Source organism: Epinephelus lanceolatus, chromosome 6, assembly GCF_041903045.1.
Source record: "Epinephelus lanceolatus isolate andai-2023 chromosome 6, ASM4190304v1, whole genome shotgun sequence".
NCBI lineage: Eukaryota > Metazoa > Chordata > Actinopteri > Perciformes > Serranidae > Epinephelus > Epinephelus lanceolatus.
The window spans coordinates 19,261,845-19,281,086 of NC_135739.1; the positions used below are offsets into that span (position 1 = coordinate 19,261,845).

A 19,242-nucleotide genomic window follows, 5' to 3' on the forward strand; every position below is an offset into this window, starting at 1 on the left:
GCTAGCTGGCTGATCGGTCAGCAATTCAAGCATGCATCCCTCTATCCAAACAGTCATCCATCCGCTCGTCTGCAGCAGGCAGCCTGTCAGCTGGCAGCTGCTGAGGTGGCTGAGCTCTGCATCGGTGTAGGGCTGAAGGAGTTGTGACTGCAGCTCAACTGTGCAATTGTGTAGACGTGCGAGGCAGATTGGTGACCATCTGCTTCATTTTCTGTCTCTGTCTCTCTTTATTGTCTGTATACATTTGTTTCACTTCCTTTTTTGGCAGCCTCATCTTCTCCTCCTCCTTTCATCTCTCATTCTTATCCTCGTCTTCTCTTGCCCTCTTTATTGTGTGGATTTGTCGGGGACTCTGGCATGCAATTACCTATTCAATATGGTACGGCAATATCTGTCGTATATGTTTTTCCTCTCGTTTACTTAAACTCTTGTCTCTCCTCACCACTGAATCTGCATCACCATTAGTGCACTACAGGGACTCTGTTTCCTTGTTCTCTGTCTCTCAGTCTCCATAAAAGTCTCTGCTAATGCTAAGTGGAAGTTTGTTCTTGTTTTTAAACTACTACTGTAATGCAGTCCCATTTTCCAGTTGTTATCATTACCGTAATGATCTTGATTTGGATGTTGTAATGAGCACTCCTTTGATACACTCATAGAAGTTGGCCAAGGATATTCATTAGGTCTCATACATCTGCTGTAGGAAGTTTTCCTCTCCTATACTCGTTAGGATTTGTCCGTCCCCTACAGAATGCGGTTTAATTAACTTATAATTGATTATCTTATTGGATGTGGAGGCAGTTTCTCATTTATTTTCCTTGTAAAGCTGTTGGACTTTAAAGCTGCTGTTGAACATTTTTTCACCTTTTCATCACAGGCTTGAACGCCCCTGCTGCAAACATGCGTGAGTGCTTGTGTGTGAATAGAGCAGTGATATTGACAGGCTGCAGCCTGGGGCGTCTCTTTCTTATTACTGTGTTGAATAGAAAGCCTCTCCATCTACCAGTTGCAGCCAAAGCTCACTTTATATAATAACAAATGTTTATGATGCAGTGTCAGCGTTGGATCTGACACTGTATCTGCTTTATCCAGTAGAACCCACATCTCTCTTTATTCTGCCTGGAATAAAAATCTTCGTTTGACATTTAGATAGCGGTGACACATCAGGTCTGAATGATGAGAAGGTCAACTGTATATGGAAAGAACATGTGAGGCACAGTGTGGATGAATTATTGTTTGATATTGGATGGATAAAAGTGATGGAAAAATACCAGACCGGGTTGTCTCAGTTTGTTGCTGCTGTGGCCTAACGTAAGTTTAAGATCCAAACCAGTGAAGAGCCACTGACATGAATTCACATGTTTAGTATATAAGTGTGAACATGACACAGAAATTTATTGAGTGTTTGTGGGGTATGTGGACTACTTGGGCTTGGCAGGTATCTGGCAGCCCTGAAGAAAATGTTGGCATGGTTCATTTCTACAGACCATGAATATGTTCCATTGATTCATACGTAGTATATCAGAGTCTCTTGAGTGACATAACGTATATAAGTTGACTTTGTCATTGGGAGGTAGAGGTGATGGTGGATGGCTTTTCTGGCCAGGATTGTGACCCAAAAAGGTGTTGTCTTTTACTGAGACATCGCTGCTTCTCAGGCCAAAACATGTTTTTTTGTAACCATAACCAAGTGGGTTTTGGGCCTAAACCGAACCACACGTTAACCACAGCATTACAAATCTAACATATCCGCAGTGTGCAGAAACATACAATGCCAACATTCTTTCTGATGACTGGGTTGTAACTGGCCAAAGGCAGCGTATTAAACACTGTCAGGTGTCAGGTAGCCGGCTGTGAATGATGCAGAGGATTATTTGAGACGGAGCATCAATGCTGATTGAATTGGCTGATTCTGAAAAAGACGTGCAGGGTTTAGTCAGACTGAAGAGAGACGGAAGGAAGCTGTTGATCGAATTGTAACACCAGATTAATGTCTGTTGGCTTCGGTTCAGACAAACCCACAGGAACATACCTACAGAGATATGTGTTTGGAGGGCTGGCCAAGTTGGACACATAGCAGGTCATAAAACATTGACACCAAAAAAGCAACTGTGTATCACCCTAGTCTGCTCTAGTGATTGCTGACACTGTGTAATCTGATCGCAGGCAACATCATTCAAAGTTATGAGATTTGTTTTTGGTGGTGAAATGTTATTAGTTTTATTTTATGTTTATGTATTTAAACACTGAAATACTTTGGCTCCTTCACTCACACACCATGATGGCTATTGACAATCAAGCTATTTAGCTTCCCATCTTTCCTGTATTGTGATGTTGTCTCACCTAATATCACTGAACCTGGTGTATAATCGCATGGAGAAATCCACCAGGTACATGTGGGTAATTTTGGTGTCTATAACCTCATCTCTTCTGCTATGGACCTCCACTATCTCTTCAGCTGTATGTTCACTGTTCTTGTTACCATCCTCAAGAGAAAGTCTTAGCATGGCTTCATCTTCTTAGGGCCTCTCACCACCATATAAACTTTGTTTGTCATTGCTTATTAGCTACAAGCTGTTAGCATGTGTAACTGCATAAGTGGGAGCAACTTAATCAAAAACTCTTCCGTGGGTCAACATAATAAAACTGCGTCAGCGCTTTATATATTTGCACACTTGTGTCCTTCAGCAAGCAGCTAATCAATATCTTTTTGTCTTCTTGCTGTTTCTCCAGTCACAGATGAAGACACAGTGAAGAGATACTACGCTAAGTTTGAGGAGAGGTTTTTCCAGACCTGCGAGAAGGAGCTCCTGAAAATCAACACATTCTATTCAGGTATTTATTCACTTCAGTTACATCAATATTTGATGCTGATCATCTGTACCACTATGAAGCCATTTCACCCTGATTTAAAAAATATACTGACAAATAAATCCTGGATCTCAGTTTATATTAACTTAATTTATCATTGCTTTGACAATTTTACACTTGTATGAACTATGATACAGGTATCAGCTGCCATCATTTATCATCATTCTAGATGTTGCAAAATGTTTTGTGCACATTTTACTCTCTACTGAGCTGCCCGTTTCAGTGTTGAATGACATCGTATCTAATTTTGGTCATTTGGTTGAAGCTGCCAGTGGAGGTCATGTTTAGGCGGGCAGCCTGCGCCTGTGTGTATTTCAGGGAGCAAGGGAGTATGTGTGTCTCATGTAACGTGAGATGGAAGCCATAATATATTCTGGTTCTAGAAGACTGCCTACTGGTCTTGAACTTCAGCTCGGGGGGAAGCGGGAGGTATCTTAGGACGGAGAGTGCTTCCTCCAGAGGCTGTTTGTGAAACGACAGGTCAGCTGAGGGCCAAGGTTGACTGGCAAGATAGTTCCAGCTCATAATGATGGGACATAAATGGCAGATTGATGGCGAGAGTAGTGAACAAACAAGATATGAATCATTGCCAGTCTTGTTAGCAGAAGGTTGATTTACTGAAGCACTGAAGAAACTTTGATCCTCAAATGTTTTTTCCTCTAACAACAGTGCACGTCCTGGTTACTGACTTATTCTAGAAGCTTGCTGCTGTTGCTGTAGAGGCCACGTCCTGTTAACTCATCTTTTATTGCCCTTATCCATTATCTGCTGCAGATAAAGACAACATAGTTGCTCTGTTCAGGACAGAGCAGTGTGTGTGTAGATTTGTGTTTATTAATGTACAGTATATGTCAACTATTAAAACTTCTCACATGAAGACATATGTTATTTATGTTATTACAAATATGTTTTACAGTATTGTCATTCATTACCTGTTCATCGGTCCCCTCAGGAGGAATCATAGTTGTTGACAAATACATTAAGAAACACTCATATGTGTTTATTATCAGGGGTGTAATGATCACTTTCGGGCTAGCTGATTGGAAAGTGTAGTGAGCTAAGCTACCAGTTACTGTACATCAAAATGAAGTTTCACTACATACACCCAGAGAATTGTAGCAAGCTAAGCTACAAGAAAATGGCAAAAGTAGCTTGATACTTGCAAAGCTACTTGTATTTTTTTTTATTTTATGTCAAATCAGGGTTATCTTATTGATGAGAAAAAATGACAACCAGACAAATAAGCAGACCAAAACATGTTCAGTTGAACTATTTATTATAAAATAACAGACTTAAATTACATTTTTGAAGGCTTTGTGACATTTGAACATGTCGTCCAATAACATGACATCATCAGTCAGCCTATTGGTTTCTCTCTCCTCTTCCTACTTAATGCATCTCTCTGTCTTGGCTTCTTTCAGTAGGCTATCTGGCTCTGCCAGTAATTCAAAAACCCAATTCCAAAAGATATTTTTCAGTCAATAAAACCAAAATAAATAAAAGACAGTTATATAAACAATAAAAATAGCAGACCTAAATTAAAAGTTTTCTCTTCCGGGAGACACTAGAACATGAACATGTCCTGCAAATTACATGTGACATCAGTATGTCACTCTCTACTCTCTACTCTCTTCCTGCTTAATACTGTTCTCTGTCCCTCTGGCTCTTATCTTGGCCCCTGTTGTGTCTGTTTCTCTAGTGTTCACTGTAAATCCACTACATATGTACAGTCTATGGGCAAGACACGTAAAAGATGCGTCAAGAAGTGCAATGTAGCCAATCAGAGGCAGAGTAGGGCGGGTCTTGCCAAGAACAGCCAACAGCTAAGCAGCAGACAGAATAAACTGAAAGATTAGTATGTGATGTCATACGGAAGTGCTTCCCTCATCTATATGCCTTGGCGTCAGTCACATTACTTATCATCAGTTCTATTGTCGTTACTTTTATCCAGACCTCCGCAGAAAAAACCTCGGCTGCACTGCAGAGCTTTTCTTGGAAAAAAGAGCTTGTAGCTTTTGTGGACACTACCACGCCACGCTGCTTCTGTATCATGATGTTGTTGAATTTTATATCTGGCCGACATTATTCAAGTAACATTTTAATATTACAATTTATAATGAGTTTATGGGGTTTTGTGTTTTGTGTGTGTTTTCTGTCAGCAATTTGGAAAAACGAAAACATCACGTCCGTATTGCAATGAATTGTGGGTAATTAAACTAGTGTAGTGTAGCAGTGTAGTCTGCTGAAGTCTGCACCCCAAGGGGACTCTCTGAAGTCCACAGAAAGTCCACTTGAGGCCCCTTGTAGACTGAATGAATTGTGGATTTGGACAGCCCTAAGCACTCCCGGACATCCTGTGAACGCGCCCGCAAAGTCCGCGAGTCTGCAAGTGCGGTAAAGTGCGGAAATTTGCGGACAGCCTATGTCACCATTTCTGTCCAAGCACACCTCCTTGCAAAACATTCAGAAAGTGCTAGCAGCCTAGTGCCAGGCAGAAAATGGCAAGCTGACGAGAAAATGACGATGAGGATATTTACTCCCTTTGCAAGTATAAATCAGCAGTGTGGGAATAATTTGGATTTCAGAGTAAAGATCAGTCAACAGACAAAGTAAATGACATATGCAAACAAAACTGGCCAGGTGCCTGAAAAGAAACATGATGTTGACCCCTGTGCTCGTGCTGGTATTAACGTGTGAGATGTATAGACTGCAAAAATAATGGACGTAGCTACTGCAACATCACCCAGTGGTTTATGGATGTTTTGAAGTCTCAAGTTCGGCATTTTTGGCCCTTGCATCCTATTTTGGAACCAAAAGTGATCATATTTGGGCAAGAGGCTGGTGCTGTGGAAGAGGGAAGGGTAGATCTGACTGAGAAGCTGAGGACACAATGAGGACAGCTTGTCACTCAAAGTGGCCCGCCCTTAATTATGCGTAACTTTAAGCCTTAATAAAATATAAATGGGTGACTTTTGTAAAAAAAAAAAAAAAAAAAGTACCCCCTCTAGAGCTGTCATGAAGAGAGAAATTAGTTATAGAGACCAAAACTATTTCTGTACCAGGTTGTAAACATGTTTATTTCTGCTGTTAAGTTGGGCATCTTAGCATGGGGGTCTGTGGGGATTCACTGGCTTGTTGAAGCCAGCCTCAAATGGCCATTCAGAGAACTGCAGTTTTTGGCATTTTCACATTGGCTTCATTTTTTCAGGCCCACAGGCTGCTGCTTGGTCAGATGCCTGCACTATAGTGAACAACAGAATGTGTACTTTTTATGATAAAGAATAGATTGTTGTTGTTTTTTTGTTTTGTTTTTTTATTTAAATGTCTGGAAGAGCTCAGTAGTAAAACGGTCAAATCATATATTGCTTTTTTGTGAGTTGATATAAATTGATTGTGTTAAACAGGCATATGATATCATCTTATATCAATCACAGGCCCCTGAATTGAATCAAAATCCTGTCGTTGCAGACTTTGTGATATCAGCAAATATCGTTGTCCAAAGAGTCCATATAATATTAACTCTTACCCTTAACTACATTATTTGGGTAGATGAGGGTCTGCTAACAGGGTCAAATAGCTTTCTTTTGCTAATGAAACATCAAAATAGTCCTCAGAGTTGTGAGGTGTTTTATTTTGTTTCTGTATACGTTAGTGTCTTTCTATATGTATAAAAACAGAACAAGAATTAGAACAAAACCAACACGGAGTTGTCATTTCTGATGTTGTCAGTGCCACATGTGACTTGTGCAAGTCTGTTGACAGCAGAGTCACATCATATCAGTATTACAGCCAGTGAGTCACCATCTCTTCAGCAGATATAAGCTGTGAGGTTGGTTAAATGTTGTGTATGAAAACATCATCTTCTTCTTCCTGCTCTCAGGCATCTTGTTTATCCTCCACACACAGGAGGAAATTTGTGTCCGACAGGCAGCTTTATCTGATGCCAGTTACTGTGTGTATAGTGTGTAGTAGTTTGAAAAACCTGGATAGGTTGTGAGAGAGGGAGAGTGGTGGATAGATGGAGATAAACCGTGTGCTGACTTTACATAAGACACTTGCCTCCACATAGCTCTTTCCCTCTGTATCTCCCTGTGAAAGGGGTCCTTGACCTCTCAAAGCCATTCTGCTGCATTGCGCTGAAATCCAGCTTGTTGGACAACACTTTCGTCTTGATGGGTGAAACACACATCAAAGACATTTTTGCAGACTGCTGTTTATCGGAATATCCTTTCATCCTGAAAGCTGAGGAAGAACAACAGGCTCCTTAAATTTCCCCACTAAACCCACACCAGTGGAAACCTAAGCTACCAACACCTGTCTGTTTAAGGTCCATTAGCCCCACTCACACGAACTGTTCATCCATGTCCTCTGTTGTGAAGTGCCACCGCAATCCTCAGATTTAATCCAAATCTACTTGTGGCAGTCGGGCAGGGTCTTGACTTTCTCATGCCGCCTGCTGTTGTCATGCGTTCATCCAAGCATTGCTGTGACAGCCTGCACGAGTCAAGTAGAGGGATTACTGTGAATTTAGATGTCAAAGAAGCGTTCCTCTGTGGAAGGTGGTGTGATATCTGGAGAATGTGTGGGTGTGTTGAAGCAACAAAGTGTGAAAGTCACCAGTGAGCCCTCCACATCATCACTGCTGCTTTTCCCAGTTTAGAACAGAGGAGCAGCGTTTGGAGCCTCAGCTCCCCAGACTGAGAGGCTGCCACTGTGCTTCAAACCAAATCATATTTGATATGTTATCAGACCGCTGTCACAAACAGCACAGCAAGCAGATATCAGTATTCTTATTATGACTCCAGATCTATTTATTTAATGGTTTCCACACTAGCTGGAAGAACTGCAAGTCACTGAAGGAGTGGGCATGACTTGCAAGTTTCAGAAAACAAGTAAACACAAGCTTTGAGCCAAAGCCACTTACCTAGTATGAATATAACCTAAAAATAAATCATGACATTGGCCAGCTAAAAGCCATGGTGCATTCAGGTAATTTGAGGTAAGTCCACAGAGTGATGGGTTAATGCAGTCAGCAACTCCATCATAGTTTTTCACTAGACTTCACAAAAACATCCTATCTGTACTTCTGTTTTTAGCAGATCATACATAAGAATAGAAGGAAAAGGAGAATGGGAGAGAGTAAAGGGTCAAGAAAAGACAAGGGTTTCATTGTTCAGTGACTGAACCTGTTATGACTGAAGAAGCAGTACTAGAATGAGGGATAATCTTTGTTGGAAATGCAGGTAGAAGTGCACAAGAAATTAATGAAATGCGGGTTACTGCCCAGGCCCTGTGTGGTTCCTTCCCCCTCTCTCTCTGGGTGTATTAACCTATCTCTGACCCACATAATGGTTCCTCCCTCTGCAGCATTTACATGTCAGCTCAGCCTAATAGTCTCCATGCCTCCGCTTCCTGGAACAGACAGCAGGAGAGGAGAGCAGAGGAGACAGGCTGTATAAAAGATTTTTTCTTTCAGCTGTCACTTTCTCTGTAATTGCTCGTTTTTGAGACCTGTCCTCTACCGAGATCGCTGGGGTCAAGCTGAAGCAGCTAGTTGACGTCACTTACCTGCATTTTGTCAGGCAAAAACCAGACTAAAGGGCACTTCTTTCCTCCCTCAGGGATGATGGTTAGATGACCAAAACAGGTGTAACAGAGTGAGGAACTGTTTGCTTAACAGAATTCACTCTGTTTTCTAATGCAGTTTGATAATATTAATTCACAACCCTCATTTTTGTTATGCTCTCATGTTCATGTCCCCTAAAATGTTCATCCATCACTTTACTGACTTGTATCTGTGCAGAGTTTGTCACAAGAGAGGTGTTTTCATGTTCCTCTACTGAAGGGGGCGATGTCTGTGCATATCCCTTAAATTTGAGATTCAAAACGTATGCTCAGTAAGCTAGATTAGGTACATCACTAATACAAAAGCCCATTGCGGTCTACTATGGGAAACACATATCGTCTGGGAAACAGACACACAACACCAGCAAAGAAACCTGAAACCTCCAGCGCAGAGCAGACTCGTCAGCACAGAGAGAGTTTACAGAGAGTTTGCATTAGTAAAAGTTTTGACAGCAAACATGGTAGCATTTGAGGTCTTTAGATGTATACCAGACCCTGGAGTTTCCTTCCACTGTCTACCAAAAATGCCATTGTACCAGATATCATTGTATGTTTCACAAACACTACTGCAGTGTCAGCCAATACCAGTTAGCCTACAAGCTAACAAACAATATAAATAAAGGATGCTAACAACACTTAGCCATTCTGATATGACTATTAGTCGCAGATTTTGGTGCACAACAGACTCCTCATCTGACTGAGGCTAAAACACGTATGACTGAGTCTCTCTAATGTTTCCTCTAATGCTAACGCTAGCCATCTTGATACGCCCTGCACTGTCACTGGTCAACCCCAGCACACAAGGTGCTGCAGAAAGCGAAAGTGAAACCTACCACAAGCAAATGTCTTACTGAGAGAGAAAGAATAAATCTGCTTCTAGCACCTTTTCAGAATTTATGTGGAAAAGCCATGTTAAACAAAATATTAGTTTTTAGTATAAGTATTACTTTAAAAAATGTCCCTCCCAGGTGGTAAAATTTAAATGAATTGAAATAATCAAACCCAACAACACAATTACAACAGTACCTGCCAAGTAGGAACAGTGAATTCAGCTGTTCATCGCAACTTCCAAGTGGGGATATTTGCACAAATAAAATGTGTGAATGTGATGCATTGTAAGCACCACAATAATAAGCAACTTTAAGCCATAGGAAAATCTAAAACCTCTTTTAATTATATGTTATTGTCTTTCTCCTGTAGAAAAGCTTGCTGAAGCCCAGAGACGTTCTGCCACACTCCAGAATGAGCTGCAGTCTTCTCTGGACGCTCAGCGCGAGAGCAACGCTCCACCCGGCCTGCGGAGGCGCAAGACAATGTTCCACCTGTCGCAGGAAGAGCGCTGCAAACACCACAACATCAAGGACCTGAAGTTAGCCTTCAGCGAGTTCTACCTCAGCCTCATCCTGCTCCAAAACTACCAGGTATCATTACGTACACTCACGCATTCTCAGACACACCTGAATTAAAAGACTGAGTCAAGGTTGAAAAGTTTTATGGTAGAAATATGGAAGAACAGAACATTTTCATATAAATAAATCTGTCTTCATATTTCCTGCAGCAGTTTGTTTGGAATAAATAAACCTGCCAATCTGTTTGTCTTGTATGTAACAGTTGTTTCCTCATTGCCGTCCGCAGAACCTGAACTTCACTGGTTTCCGTAAAATCCTGAAGAAACATGACAAGATCCTGGATACTCCTCGTGGGGCCGATTGGCGTGTGGCTCATGTGGAGGTGGCGCCTTTCTACACCTGCAAGAAGATCACACAGCTCATCTCCGAGACAGAGGTGCCTGCTTATGCTGAAACACACACATCCTCACTACAACAATATGATAAAACAATTGTTGTTTGTTTGTTGTTTGTGTGTGTGTGCATAGGCCATCGTCACCACAGAGCTGGAGGGTGGAGATCGTCAGAAGGCCATGAAGAGGTTGAGAGTTCCTCCACTGGGGGCAGCTCAGGTCAGAAGTACAGCCTGTTGTACTGGAAATCAATCAGTGATATTAGAGATATGACAGTCTTATTATCAAGCATCAACCATTTTTTTTATCTTTAGTACGTGATTGATTTATTGATATATTGTCAGAGTAGGCAGGGAGGCTGTAAACTAAAACAAAATAACTTTAAACTAAGATACAATGAAAACTAGATAAGTTCACACAGTAGAGTGTAGATCCTCGCCCAACAGCTGCTTGGGCCAAACGCAGCTGCTCTAGATAATTCTTATCATTTCAGCAGTGGTGCCACAGTGCATTCCAGGAGCGTACCAGAAACAGCCCATAAACTAATGAAAATACATGCTTAGACTATTTTTGACGGAGTCACGCAGCGTTGCACAGAGCAGATCAATTTCTCCTGCTAATAGGCACCGTATGTCAAATATGGATACAGGTAATTAGGATTATAAAGGTATTTTTCTTAAAACTAAAACACAGCCACAAATCTTTGATCCATGTCACCTATAACTTGACTTTTAATGGTATTAATTGACTGTGGGCTACAGCACAACAAAGTAGGAAATAACCACAATAAACAAATAAGAAAAAACACTTTGAAGTAGGCTACACTGCCTGCTTACTTACTTGTGGAAGAACCACAAATTTCAAGGTAAAATTGCCAAATCATCCAAATCTGCAAGTTTGCAAAATTGGGCAGGCAAAACGCTATGCTTCTAAAATGCTCCTGGTGTGGTATGATGCCATACACTGGGCAGAACAAAACTGGAGAGCTGTGCTGAATGGCATTGTCCCTTTTGGCTCTAGATGGTGGCGCAGATTACAAAAACAGGGACTAATTCATCTAATATTGTTTCTAACTTTAGTGGATCACAACCATAGACTGTATGATCACAACATGTCAGGTATGAAATTAATCTGCAGACGCCCCAGTTCAAATGAAACCAAACTTTTCAATGGATGCTAAAATGTCGCACACAAAATATGAGGTTGATTGGTCCAGTAGTTTGCCAGATTGGCTGCAGACAGATGGATACACACACTTAACACACACACACACACACGACCACATGATTCCCTCTAGGCTAACGCCTTGCAGAGATAATAAATGTGTGTCATATTTTCACTCTCACAAGGCATCTTCCCCTCTACAGTATTAAATTACCTGAATACAAATTTGTTGCGCGTGCCCAGCAAGAATATTGTTTGCATTCATCTTACTGTAATGTTGGTGTGAAGCTGTTATGCTGGTGGTGAATAAAGGTTAAAAACAAAAGGTGAGAGGTTTGTCATGGGAGAAATGGGGAAAGGGAGGGAGATGGGAAGAGACAAAGAGAGAGAAACCATGAGAGCCTTTAGTATTGATTTTATAAGTGCCTTTCCATTGTTGAACAGGATATCTTTCAGAAATAATCGAGGCTAGTGGCACTTTACCCCCCTACGTTATATCTACTGATATTAATGCATTAATTAATGTCTGACTTGAATTGTGATATGTGCCTATTGATCTCTCCATTTCCCCTGCAGACATGTGTCTAATAAATATATTTAGGCAGATAAAAGGAGTCAGAGCTTTATACAGAGACACATTTGATTCAGAAGTTGTTGAATGATTGGAATATATATGCATATACAGCATCTGTGAGCTTGTTTACATGTACAGTACAGTGGTTAGGTATCTTATAAATTACTATTATGATCATTATGAATTAACAATGTTTTTCTGCATCCCTCTATGCTGGTTCAGCCTGCTTTGGCCTGGACAACCTTTCGTGTGGGTCTCTACTGCGGCTTCTTTATCATTCTTGCCATCGCCTTCATTCTCTCTGGTAAGTCACACAAACATCTAGATTCAAATATTTTTCATATCCTGTTGACTCCTGCACGATTTGTAATGTGTCACGGTGAGATAACGGGCAGTTTTGGTGGATTGTTTAAGATTAATAGGGAGACCTATTGACAGGTTTTATGGTTGTTTTCCCTTCAGATGTGTTATCAAGCAGACAGTTGAGGGTTTTTTATCTTTAGGTGCTGTGTTCATCCGCTTCGAGAACATCTGGCCGCTGGTGCGAATCTATCGAGGCGGTTTCCTGTTGATCCAGTTCCTCTTCCTGTTGGGCATCAACACTTATGGATGGAGACAGGCCGGAGTCAACCATGTCCTCATCTTTGAGATCAATCCCCGAAATAACCTTTCACACCAACACCTGTTTGAGGTCAGAATGGGGGAACAAATGAAAACTACCAAAGAAAATAAACTTTATCTCTGTATGAAAAACAACATTTTCTGATTTATATGAGTGATCATACAAAATGTAGAAGGAATGAATGGGGTTGTTTAGTCATCAGGGTAATCCACATTCAAGGAATACATTACTGTTTATGTCATTCAGCAGAAACAGCACATACCTAATGTCCACATGGATTTATTTACACTCTGGAATAACAAAACACAACCTAATTTGCACAGAATTATTCAGATCGCCTAGTTAATTGTGATAATGTGTCAAAATTGCTTTCTTTTAATGCCAGTCTCTTCTGTTTCTCCCGTGTTCTGCAGATTGCTGGTTTCCTGGGTGTGTTATGGTGTCTCAGCATCCTGTCCTGTCTCTACTCAGAGTACACCTACCTCCCCATGCAGGTCAACCCGCTCATCCTTTATGGCTTCATGGTGCTTTTCCTCATTAACCCCTTCAAGACCTGCTACTACAAATCACGTTTCTGGCTCCTCAAGCTGCTGGTCAGTCTGCTCATTTATTTATTGGAACATTTCTTTTTACACCTCTGCTACTATATTTTGAAAGAATTACAATTATGATGTTTGAACTTTGGTGGCACCAATCATACTGTCTTTGAACAACTGAAATTTCGAGCTGGATAAATGAGCAGTGAAGGTTCATCGATACACAAAGATAAATATTGGCAACTTTGAGACAGCAGTAGCTAAAGCTTTAGAGGACTAACACAACAAAATGAATCAAATGCAAATAAGATGAGATGATGTGAGATACCTGCTCAGAATGTGGGCTGAGGATTAAATATGATCCAGGTTTAATGTGAAAATAGTGGTTATTTTTATGTCCGCAAAAAATTTTTATTTTTTTTTTTTAAGATATTTTTGGGGGCTTTTTAGCCTTTAACTGATAGGACAGACAAGCGTGAAAGGGGGAGAGAGAGAGGGAGTGACATGCAGCAAAGGGCCACAGGCTGGAGTCGAACCCGGGCCGCTGCGGCAACAGCCTTGTACATGGGGCGCCTGCTCTATCACTAAGCCACCGACGCCCCTATGTCCGCAAAATTGCAGAGCATGTGTACTTTAAGACAAAACAACAAAGCAGAAGTTTACCCTGACTCTATTTTACTCTGCCCGTGCCAGTTCACCTTCTGGGCGCTGCTGAGGTGCCCTGAGCAACACACCAAACCCCCAAAACTGCTCCAGGGATGCCCTACTATGGCTGACCCTGTGCTATGAGCTCTCTAAAATACGTGTGTGCTGTGTGTGTAGTATCTAGGAGGGACATGTAAAGAAATGCATTTCAGTTTCCTTGTATTGATTCCCTGGTGTTAATCTCCTTTTAGTCTCGCTCACCAGACCTTTCTCAAGAAAAGAAAGGTCTGGCTGGGCTGACTCTCACTTTGAGATTGGAGAAAAAAACGCCCCGACTGCTTGTACTTCTTTCAACCAATCACAATCGTTCTGGACGGTGCCACAGCAACGGTGCGCTTGCAAAAATATTGCCGGGGGGAAACAGGTTTTAGTGTAACACGCCCACAAAAATATCACCTACAGGATGCGAACCATGGCAGAAAAATGGCTACATCCCCGCAAGATCAAACACCGCAAAAGTTAGTAAAGGACGTGTTGAAAACGGTTGAAAACTGCTACACAACCGGAGGTGGTAGGGCGGGACTTCAGCGGGTGGCTCGTTCCGCCCAATGAGAGGCTGATCTCTGCAGCAAACTTCTGCCCACTCAGACTAATCTCCTTTTGGTAAAATAAATAGCATCTTTCTTTTTCTTTTCTGATCTTAAACAAAATCATATTTCCAAACTTAAATCCACAAAATACTGTCAGAAAACATCCTATAATTATGCAGATGTATGGTGTTCCAAAGAAATAAGTATCGCCATCAGTTTTTGTGTCATATAATACAAAATTGTATTTGACCTTTTGGCAGAATCTCATACAAACTTTCTGCCACAGAAGAGTCATAGACAGTCACAGTCATCTTAAGTTAAAGTGACTGGAGATATGCTTTTAAATGTAAAGGCAGAGTGAGTAGGATTTGTGCTTATGATTTGGCACCTGGTTGCCAGTGGTGGGTAGAGTACTGAAAATTGATACTCATGTCCTAGTGTAATGTGTTATTAGAGTTCCACCCTCACACCCTGCGCACTGTTGTTGACTGAGGTCTAAACACCACTGCCGACAAAAGATTGATGCCCAGAAAATACAGGCAGAGGGCAGAGTCTCTGCAGAAACATACACAGCCTAACTCTTCTAGTGGGTCACAAGTGATGATTGAGAGGGAATATTTTTGTATGAGTCTGTGAATATTTTTAAGGAGGATCCTGCTCATTCGGCCTTTAATATGTAGGATGACAGGTTACTGAAATGTGGTCACTGAGGCCCAGGCAAACAATCAAAGATGGGTTTGTGGGAGCTACTTGTCTCTATTGCTAATTGGAAGCTAGGGTATTGTGCGGCAGACTCAATTTGAATTTGTGTGTGTGTGTGTGTGTGTGTATTTGTATCTCACACAATGAATGCATGTACAATTCAGATATCCATCTCAAGCCTCATGTTTACAAAACCCTCCTATGTGACTCTTCTTTGTCTATGCCGAGCTACAGGGCTGCACGCGTGAGGGTGTGTGTGTGTGTGTGTGTGTGTGGAGGGGGGTGTAGCGAGACAGAGGGCAGAGGGTTGAGGGATAATAGAATGCAGCCTCGTCCCAGGGGAGGTGGAGGTTGTGACTGTGCAATCATTACAGGCATAGATCTATCAGTATGCTGATGCCCTGAGCTCCTCTGTCCCTCCTCCTCTTCCTTGTCTTCCTCATCCTCCTCCTCCCTGCCTCTCCCCCAGCAGCAGCAGACCCCCCTCCTCATATTCGTGTCCTTTCCTTCACAGCTCCCCACAGTCCTCAGCAACACTCCCTCTGCCCTCCTCCACTGATGTGGCTCCATAATCAGCCTCAGTCTTGATTGGTCCTCAGTAATCGTAACAACCTGCGCAGAATAAGAGCTGATATTAACTGTTCTTCATGGTTGTCATACATATTGCCTCGTGGAATAAGCAATAAGTGATTAAGGATGTTTCAGGAGAAATTGTAGTTTTATTGGAACAAACAGTCTGTTGTCTCCGTGCCAGATGTGCTAATTACCTCTGACAATAAACAGCAGACAGAGGACAAATATTTCATCATAGGACAAACTGCAGAGCCAGCACCTGGATTACTAGTGTTTGCTCAAGAAATGAAAACCTAACCACATCTTTGCAGGGGGCTTAGCCTTGAGACATCCACACCGATAGTGGGGGTTTAGGTGAGAGGGCCACTTGATCAATACAGACTTTGATTGGCAGGTTAAGAGAAATATGCAATGAGCTGGTATGTGTAAAAAAAAAAAGATCAATATTCTTTGACATTTTCGGTGGCAGTAGAGCGTGTGTGTGTGTGGGGGGGGGGGGGGGGGGGGTTTGTCTGAAAGTGTACATGGAGAGAGTTGTACAGTCACTCCTGAATGTCAGATGTGGCCGGGGGGGGGGGGTAAATGGAAAGAGTCGAGCAGCATTGGATCATTTTACAAAGCGCGGTCAATAGCTGAACTCCTGCCAAAAGTCATATCCTAAATAACATGCCCAAAGATGCCAAAGCACGCTACAAAACGCTGCCAGCCACTTCATGTGTTTGTGTCGTACAGCAGCAAGCAGTGCCACACAAAATACACAGATACATGCACACAGACACAAAGTGTGACTCATTAGGTTGTCCTGTGGTGTGCTGATAAGGTAGTCTAGAGGCTCAATCCCTTTGTGTGTTACAGATCATTAATAGAGGTTGCTCCCTGCTTTGCACTTCTCTACTGATGAACTGCGACAATTACACACTAATTAATTGTTGACTAATTCAGTCCCAGTGTTGAAAGCACATACAAACAATCAGAATGTACTGTAGCAGTGAGGTCGGCCAAGGTGTTCTCTAAAAAATCACCAAACATTTTTCTATAAATGAGGAATTGGTATGTTTTTCGTTGCTTTTCCAAACTCTTCCCAATTTACACTAATGAATGTTCAAGTTCACGTTGAACTCATTAAGTTGTAAGTATTCTGAAAAATTAAGAGATAAACTCTTTTTGTCTGTGTCCAGTTTCGCGTCTTCACAGCACCGTTTCACCGGGTGGAGTTCGCAGACTTCTGGCTGGCCGATCAGCTCAACTCTCTGGTGGTTGTTCTGATGGACCTGGAGTATCTCATCTGCTACTACATCTTTGAGCTACAGTGGAGCAACAGTAAGGGCCTGCTGCCCAAGTTTAAAGGTGAGACATGAATCCATGGTTAGAATGGCTTAATCTTTAACTTTGTGTCCTCTGTACTTCTGTCTGTGAACAGACCCTGAAGGATGAGAAGGTGAATGAAAAAAAAACAAAAAAAAAAAAACAGAATACTTGAAAATACAACACTTTTGTAAGTGAGCTAAAAGTGTTGGATTCCTGAGCATACTATGCATTTTATGAAACATTAAAGAGAATATTTTGGTTTCAGCCTCTAATCATCAAAGTCTTTCTAGACTCACTGTTTCTCCAACATTCCCTTAGGAGTAATAATTGTATATAATATATACGTGCAGTCCTGAGGGAATCGTTGTCTTTTGTTTACTTTTTACTGGAAGAATGGACTTTGCTGTATTCACATGTTGTATACGTAGAAACATCAGCTGTATGCAGAGTTCATGACTGTTCTCAGGGGATTTTTGAAAAGAAAATTTAAGGAAAATATACTAACTGTGAGTAAACACAGATGGGGCCTGTGAAAAAACAAACATACAACATACATTTTATGGCACTGACATAATGATAATACTATAATAATGCAAGTACACCTTTTGAAAGAGCAGTGAAGTTTTAATTGTTAAGAATATTCAGACATTGGAATAGGAATGTTGAATATATATATATATATATATATATATATATATATATATATATGTGTATATATATATATATTCTAAACAAATCAAACCTAAATCAATATGTGTTTGTGTATTGAGGAGCTGAGCATTATACACGGTGAAACTCAAAGAGAGACACAGAGACCAGGCGTGACGACAGAAGCAGCGTGACCAGAAATGATAGCATTTTTTTCCTGTTCAGTGTTGTAACGTCTTGCATCCAAGTCTTACAATGGTCAGGAAAGCCCTGATGTTTATTCTGGCATCATGTTGGCTAAAATGTCAGTGTCATCCTTAAGTAAACAATAGGGCTGCAACAAACAATTATTTTAATTTTTTTAATTTATCTGCCACTTATTTTCTTGATAAATCGATACGTTTTTTGGTGTGTAAAATGTCAGATATTTCCCAAAGCCCAAGATGACGTCCTAACTAACTGTTGTATAAATTGTTATACTCACAACCCAAAGATATTCAGTTTACCCTCATAGAGGAGTAAAGAAACCAGAAATATTCACATGTAAGAAGCTGGAATCAGAGAATTTTGACTTTTTTTTCTTCTTAAAAAACTACTAAAACCAATTAATTATTGTATTATTAATTAGTTAGGGAATAATTTGATAGTTAACAACTAATTGATGAACCGTTGCAGCTCTAGTAAACAAACAGTAATGTAAACACAAGGCTAATATTGAACAACATATAGACATGACCTCAATCGTTTTTGCTGACCTTGATAAGTCAATAACATAATTGTTATGACAGGCCTACAGTAAACTGCAATGCTTAAATAAAAACAAAAAAAAATCCTTGAATGCACTACACATTACAGATTGATGGTTTATGTATTTGAATATAAGTTATTTTTAATATTTGTGTTCATACTTCACCTGCTACATTGCATCATAATGTGCAGATAAAGAGCAAAACCTTTTGGTTGTAAATGTTTTAGACTAAGTTGACTCTGTGCCAGATAGTTGAGCTGCACTGTCAGGAGATGTGATGTGAATAAGATTTTAATTGCTGTCCGTCCACCCCACCAACAGTGACACTTCGGCCTCCACGCAGCCAATTAACATGGAGCTAATGGATCGGAAATGTTTGGCCACACAGAGGTCGCCATGTGACTCTCATAATGATTAGCTTCTCTAAGTGAAGGAGAGTGTTGTGAGGACAATGTGTTGGAGAAAAGACAGAGAACAAGAACAGGAGATTATAACGTAATCATGCACTTATTATTGTTTTTATTTTATTCCAGACCCTGGTGACCATGTATGCCACAGCTACTCGTACGGTCTGCGTGCCATCATCCAATGTCTGCCCGCCTGGTTTCGCTTCATCCAATGCCTGAGGCGTTACCGTGACACCAAGAGGGCCTTCCCTCACCTGGTGAACGCTGGGAAGTATTCTACCACCTTCTTTGTCGTCACCTTCGCTGCTCTCTATGCCACACACAGAGGTAAGACACCGGACAGACACATTTATATCTACACTCCAATATTTATTTAATGTGTCATACACTCCAGGTTTTGATCTGAGCTGACAGTGCTGTAAAATCTAGCTCAGAATCACAGAGGAGCCCAGAAGAGCATCAATATTTGTGTGCAGCTAGCTGTTATAGGA

The 19,242-nt window shown here is 41.1% G+C and overlaps 1 protein-coding gene across 1 annotated transcript in view; it reads left to right on the top strand.

Annotated features, from left to right (window-relative positions):
- xpr1a (xenotropic and polytropic retrovirus receptor 1a) overlaps positions 1–19,242 on the top strand; it is a 93,837-nt gene that overhangs the window by 62,338 nt on the left and 12,257 nt on the right. Inside the window, exons 3-11 of the mRNA XM_033622822.2 lie at positions 2,731–2,832; positions 9,694–9,914; positions 10,129–10,278; positions 10,370–10,453; positions 12,195–12,276; positions 12,476–12,663; positions 13,008–13,187; positions 16,819–16,987; positions 18,878–19,078. Of these exons, the coding sequence (XP_033478713.1) occupies positions 2,731–2,832; positions 9,694–9,914; positions 10,129–10,278; positions 10,370–10,453; positions 12,195–12,276; positions 12,476–12,663; positions 13,008–13,187; positions 16,819–16,987; positions 18,878–19,078 (1,377 nt within the window). The remainder of the gene's footprint in view (positions 1–2,730; positions 2,833–9,693; positions 9,915–10,128; positions 10,279–10,369; positions 10,454–12,194; positions 12,277–12,475; positions 12,664–13,007; positions 13,188–16,818; positions 16,988–18,877; positions 19,079–19,242) is intronic.